The sequence below is a fragment of the Lolium rigidum genome, chromosome 1, assembly GCF_022539505.1.
Source record: "Lolium rigidum isolate FL_2022 chromosome 1, APGP_CSIRO_Lrig_0.1, whole genome shotgun sequence".
Lineage (NCBI taxonomy): Eukaryota > Viridiplantae > Streptophyta > Magnoliopsida > Poales > Poaceae > Lolium > Lolium rigidum.
In genome coordinates, this window is record NC_061508.1 from 129,805,149 (window position 1) to 129,810,933 (window position 5,785).

Consider the following 5,785-nt stretch of genomic DNA (forward strand, 5'->3'; position numbering starts at 1 on the left):
TGCGACAGATGGAATAGTTAGTATTGAGGAGATGATCAATTTTCATGATCAACGCTGATGCTTCCGATTGAACATAAATGCCAAATATGATACGGGGTAGAATTTATATTGTGTGGCGCCCAATGTCAAGTATGGTTGAACATATTTCTATTGTAGTATAACAAAACAATAGGAGAACAAGCCACCATGTTTAATGAAGGCTAAATAACCTTCTCCGTTGACTAATGTAGAGCATTATTTTAACATACGGGGTTTAAAACAAAATTCAAGTACTAGAAGAAATATGCCTATAGGTGTGTTTGTGTCCGAACCGGTCGACATAAATTCATTCAAATCAACCTGTACTTCTTGGTATGCATTTTGAATTTTCGGGCACGGAAGCTGGTGTTGAAGAAGGGTTTGCTCTTGCGATCTTGACTCTTCGTTTCTTCAGTCTGTGGGCCAGTAGCACCGAGTGCAATATCACATATGGCACGGTAGGATGATTTGAGATTTTTACCTTGCATCCTGCTGCTAGGATAGTTCACTTTTCTAGTCTAGAAAAAATTGAGCAAGAACCTCGTGAACGACCGTGAGGTACGATGCCTTCGATTTGATCACTCCAAAAGGAACGGGCCATCGTTGATTCTTAAAAAGGGAAGGGCTGAATCTTTGTGGACCTCCAAAACCCAACCGGCCCATGAAGCGCGCTCCTGCTGCGCTAGCGACTCAGCGTACGCAGCGTTTCCTGATATTTAGTCCCACCTCGGTTCCTGACGCTGGTTCGGACGCGCGACGAGCCTATATAAGCAGCGCCCCTGCCCAGCTTGCAAATTACTTACCTGGACGGGGTCTACGAGCGATCAAGAAGGCTCGTGGCCTAGGTCAATGGTCCACATTGCACTTGGTGGACGCGTTGGCTTATCATCTCCCCAAGTGGGAGAGTGAACGTCGTAATTTGTGGTAGAGGGGGTACGCGTTCGCGCGGCCCCTGCCAATTCTTCGAAATTAAACTTTGGTCCCTGGCTTCTGTTCTGTTCTGATAAGTTGAAGCCTGGTTGGTAAATGTTTATTGGACCCTCGGAAGTCATGGGAATATGTATTTTGGTCCCTAGCCTGTTTTCTGCTGTAACCTGTTATAGGCTGTGCCGTGTATATTGATATCTCAAGAAATGCACACATCGCATGCAGTTCTTTTCTACAGCTACTACTCCCCAGGAGTATTAGGCTCAAAAACAGCTTCGGGTTTCAGGCTACAATAGCTTATTTAAACTTGATGATTCGGCATCTGAAACGGTTAGTACCGGTGGCAGGCAACCAAAGGGGTTGAAGCTGACCAACCGTCCAAATACAGTTATGCATGATGTGCCAAGAGAAGAACTTGTACTTAAGTTTCCCCAAACCTTCAAGACAGCTGCTCTCGTCGTCGATCTAGTGATTCCAGCAAATCGGAGGTTGTAGACTGAAACAGCAGTGTAGGATCCGTGGTTAGATTCCAGGCGATTTTCCAACAATCCCTTCTGAAGATGCACCAGGCTAACCTTTTGACAAAAGAGTGACAAACTTACGGATGTGCTCGAAGCCAAAAACCTGATTAATGTTATTCTGAAAAAACCGAAGATGTGCTAAACAAGGATTTTGGTTACTTTATCTTTCAGTCACTTCTATTGTTCTATTACAGGCTCATATCGACGATTAAGCCCGGGAATCCAAAGAAGTGCTCCACCATGTCGTTGTGCTTGATCGGTGCTACTATCTTAACAATCATGCTCCAAATGGACAATTTTCAGAAATATATTCCCATAGGATGTTCCGAACTTCTGGTTGATATTGGCAGGAACAGGTTACACTTCCAGAAAGATATTCCCATAGGATGTTCCGAATTCAGAAAGGTATTCTCATTTATATTGTACATTTTGCAATTAAATGCACAAAACCAGGAACAGGTTGACATTTCTAACGTACATCTCACCGAGGGAATTGTCCATCTGATGATCCTACAAGTTACAGCATCATATCTGGATGGGGGTGCATCTGGAGACTGGAGTCTAGACAACATATAACATCTACAATCTAATGTACGATGCAAACAAATCTACCATAGGTCAACTTAATAAGCCACTAGGCTAAGCTTCTCAACGAAAGGAAATAAGAAAATTATTTATGAACAAAAATGAAGGGCGTAGCTGCCCTGAACATCAGCTTACAACACATGATGGAGTTCAGTTCTGTCTCAACGTACCTAATTCGCGATTCCATTGCCGTAGAAGCCAAAAGTCTTAATCCTAATCGATCTCAATCACCACATTCTTATTCTTGCTGCCTTTGGGCCACACTCGCTTCTTTGCCCCAACATTTACATGAGTGGAGTTTGCTGGCAATGGCACCGGCACTGCCGCTGTCACATTGGCACTGACAGCAGCCTCACTGCCAACACCACCAGCCACATTGCCTTCCACGATGCCAGCTTGAGCTGACAATGGCAAGTATGGCCCCATCGGATAAATCCCAGAGAAGCAGGTGGCTGCTGCATCAGAGAATTTGCCGGTCCAGCAAAACGCAGGGCCTCCCGGGAACCCCATGGGAAAGAAGCCCCAGGAGCAGTAGTACATGTCGGTGCCCGGCACGATAGGTGGAGGTGTGGGCATCGCCGAGGCGAAGAAAGGGCACCAGCAGCTGGGGCAAAGCACAGTGCACGCCTCGTAGGAGCAGTCGTACTGGTGCACGTGGCAGCAGGACGTGCAGGCCGTCCAGAACGATGGCGCACGATGCCTCCACTTCCTGCTGGTGCTCCGGAGGCGGCTGTTGCGGTTTGGCAGAGTGCGGTGGATGACCACGCTTTGCTGGCAGCGAAGCCGTAGCTGTCTGTGGAGATGGTGGTGGCTGCGGCTGCTGCTTCTCTGGAGAGGGAGTAGCTGCTGTGGCTTTGGCGGCACTGTGACAGCAAGGTCGGAGTCGAGGGAGGCTTTGCGTAGAGTGTCCGAGATAAAGGCCCAGGCTTCATTAGTCCCAGATTTTCCAGCATGAAGAGAGAGGCTAGCCATTTTCAATGATTTCGCTCTGATCCAACCATCTCAATCCAACATATTTTTGCCCGTTGCTCATTGCTCCAGAGCTTGAGATGGATCTCATGAAGGGTAGGATAACTCAATCCCGCTCTCCTAATCCTGATGACATACCTACATTAGAAGAAAAGTTGGCACGCCAATTCTTGTTCTTCCAACTTGCACTTAAGTTAAGTGGCGCCGAAAACCTTCCAGACAGTTGCTCTCGTCGGCGATCCAGTGATTCCAGCAAATTGTCATCGTTGTAGGCTGGAACAGCAATGTAGGAGGTATCAAGGTTTAGCATAATAGCATCCAGGTGATGGTGTCAGCAACCCCCTCCTGAAGATTGAAGATGCACCAGGCTAACCTTTTCGCAAAGAGCGGCAAACTTTTGGGTGTCCTCTAAGTCAAAACCCTGATTAATATTCTCGCAAAAAAATCCTGATTAATATTATTCTAAATAAACTGATTAATATTAATCCAATTGACCAATGACTTTTACAGTCCTATTCTTGTTTGACGATGTGCTAGACAAGGATTATGTTTACTTTATCTGTTTGTCACTTCTATTACAAGTTCATAACAACGATCAAGCCCGGGAATCCAAATGATGTACTCCACCAGGTCGTTGTGCTTGATCATTGCTACTATCTTAACAATTAGTGTTCCAAATGGACAATTTTCAGAAAGGTATTCCCATAGGAATATAGGATGTTCCGAACTTCTGGTTGAGCCGAGCCAAGTCCATTCAACGGAAATACCACTCACCAGCACAATTGCCAGGTCTTTTCCACCAATGACAGATATCATATACTGAGCTCAGAAATTTATGGATTTAACACTGCAAAGCAGTGTCATTTATATTGTACATTTTGCAATTAAATGTACAAAACCAGGAACAGGTTGACATTTGTAATGTACATCTTGCCGAGGGAATTATCCATCTGATGATCCTACAACTTACAACATCATATCTGGATGGGGGTGCATCTGGAGTCTAGACAACATATAACATCTACAATCTAATGTACAATGCGAACAAAGCTACCATAGGTCAACTCAACATCCACTAGGCTAAGATTCCCAGCAAAAGGAAATAGGAAAATTATTCATGAACAAAAATGAAGGGCGTAGCTGCCCTGAACATCAGCTTACAACAGGTAATGGAGTTCAGTTCAGTTGCAACGTACCTAATTCGCTACTCCACTGTCATAGAAGCTCTAAAACTTAATCCCTAATTGATCTCAATCACCACATTCTTATTCTTGCTGCCTTTGGGGCGCCCTCGCTTCTTTGCCCCAACCTTTACATGAGTGGACTTTGCTGGCAATGGCGCCACCGGCACTGCCGCTGTCTCAGTGGCACTGACAGCAGTCTCACTGTCAACACCACCAGCCACATTGCCTTCCACAACGCCAGCTTGAGCAGCCACATTGCCTTCCACAACGCCAGCTTGAGCAGCCACATTGCCTTCCACAACCCCAGCTTGAGCAGCCACATTGCCTTCCACAACGCCAGCTTGAGCTGGCAATGGCAAGTATGGGCCCATCGGATAAAATCCCAGAGAAGCGGGCGGCTGCTGCATCGGAGAACTTGCCGGTCCAGCAAAGGCAGGGCCTCCCGGGAACCCCATGGGAAAGAAGCCCCAGGAGCAGTAGTACATGTCGGTGCCCGGCACGATAGGTGGCGGTGTGGACATCGCCGAGGCGAAGAAAGGGCACCGGCAGCTAGGGCAAAGCACAGTGCGCGCCTCGTAGGAGCGGTCGTACTGGTGCACGTGGCAGCAGGACGTGCAGGCCGTCCAGAACGGCGGCGCATTCGGCGCCTCCGCCTCCTGCTGGTGCTCCGGAGGCGGCTGCTGCGGTTTGGCGGCGCGCTGTGGACGGCCGCGCTTTGCTGGCGGCGACGCCGTTGCCGCCTGCCGTGGCTGGCGAGCAGGCGGTGACGAGGCTGGCCGTGGAGATGGTGGTGGTGGTGGTCGCGGCTGCGGTTTCTCGGGAGAGGGAGTGGGTGCGCGAGCTGCTGCGGCCTTGGCGGCTACAGCGGCAGCGAGGTCGGAGTCGAGGGAGGCTTTGCGGAGAGGGTCCGAGAGAAAGGCCCAAGCGTCGGCGACGAGGCGAGCGGCGTCGGCGAATGCGAGAGAGCAGGGGCGGTCTGGGTGGGATCGATTGAGCAGGAAGGAGCGGCGGCGGTAGTGTGCGTGGACGACGTCTGGGTCGCGGGAGGCGGGGAGCGCGGAGTCGAGGCCAAGAACGGCGTAGGGGTCGGGGATCCCGGAGGGGAGGCGGCGGCGCTGGGCGGCGAGGAGGGCGTCGGCGGCGGCGAGCAGGTCGTCGGCGCCGGCGGCGCGTGGGTCGTCGTCGAGGGCCTGGGAGACGAACTGCTTGCAGCCCTCGACGTCCCGCGCCATGAGCAACTTCTCGGCCACGCCCATCCATCGCTCAGCGGAGCGCCGCGCGGCGTCGGAGGGATCCATGGATGGACTCGCCGCAGGGGATCGATCTGACTGGGATTTGCTGGTGGTTGTGGGGTTTCCGGTATGGGTGCGTCTAGCAACTTCTGTTGGCACCTTGATTTTGTGCTTTTGTTTCGATTTTCGTGACTGATTCCCAGTGAAATGCTACGTGCACCCGCCCCAAACTTCCCAAGTGAGCAGTAGGAGTGTTTTTCTTTTCTTCTTCTGGAAACACGATACAAACGCAAACGTTTACTAACTTTTTTCAAGGATAGTTCATGGATAGACGTATCGGTTTCATAGA

At 49.9% G+C, this 5,785-nt stretch overlaps 2 protein-coding genes and 1 non-coding gene across 3 annotated transcripts; 1 reads left to right on the plus strand and 2 right to left on the minus strand.

Annotated features, from left to right (window-relative positions):
- Nucleotides 1-813: 813 nt before the first annotated feature.
- Nucleotides 814-974, plus strand: LOC124685566. Its single transcript, XR_006997550.1, has one exon. It is a non-coding gene; the product is annotated as a U1 spliceosomal RNA (small nuclear RNA).
- A 1,231-nt stretch (nucleotides 975-2,205) lies between these two features.
- On the minus strand, nucleotides 2,206-3,023 carry LOC124651628. Its single transcript, XM_047190677.1, has one exon. The coding sequence runs from the start codon at nucleotides 3,021-3,023 to the stop codon at nucleotides 2,265-2,267; it is 759 nt and encodes a 252-aa protein (XP_047046633.1). The 3' UTR covers nucleotides 2,206-2,264.
- Nucleotides 3,024-3,890: 867 nt separating this feature from the next.
- Nucleotides 3,891-5,502, minus strand: LOC124682344 (protein transport protein sec31-like). Its single transcript, XM_047217041.1, has 2 exons — nucleotides 4,530-5,502; nucleotides 3,891-4,496 (listed from the first exon to the last, which is right to left on the minus strand). Exons 1-2 carry the CDS (start codon nucleotides 5,500-5,502, stop codon nucleotides 4,261-4,263), a joined length of 1,209 nt encoding a protein of 402 aa, XP_047072997.1. The 3' UTR covers nucleotides 3,891-4,260.
- Nucleotides 5,503-5,785: the final 283 nt, after the last annotated feature.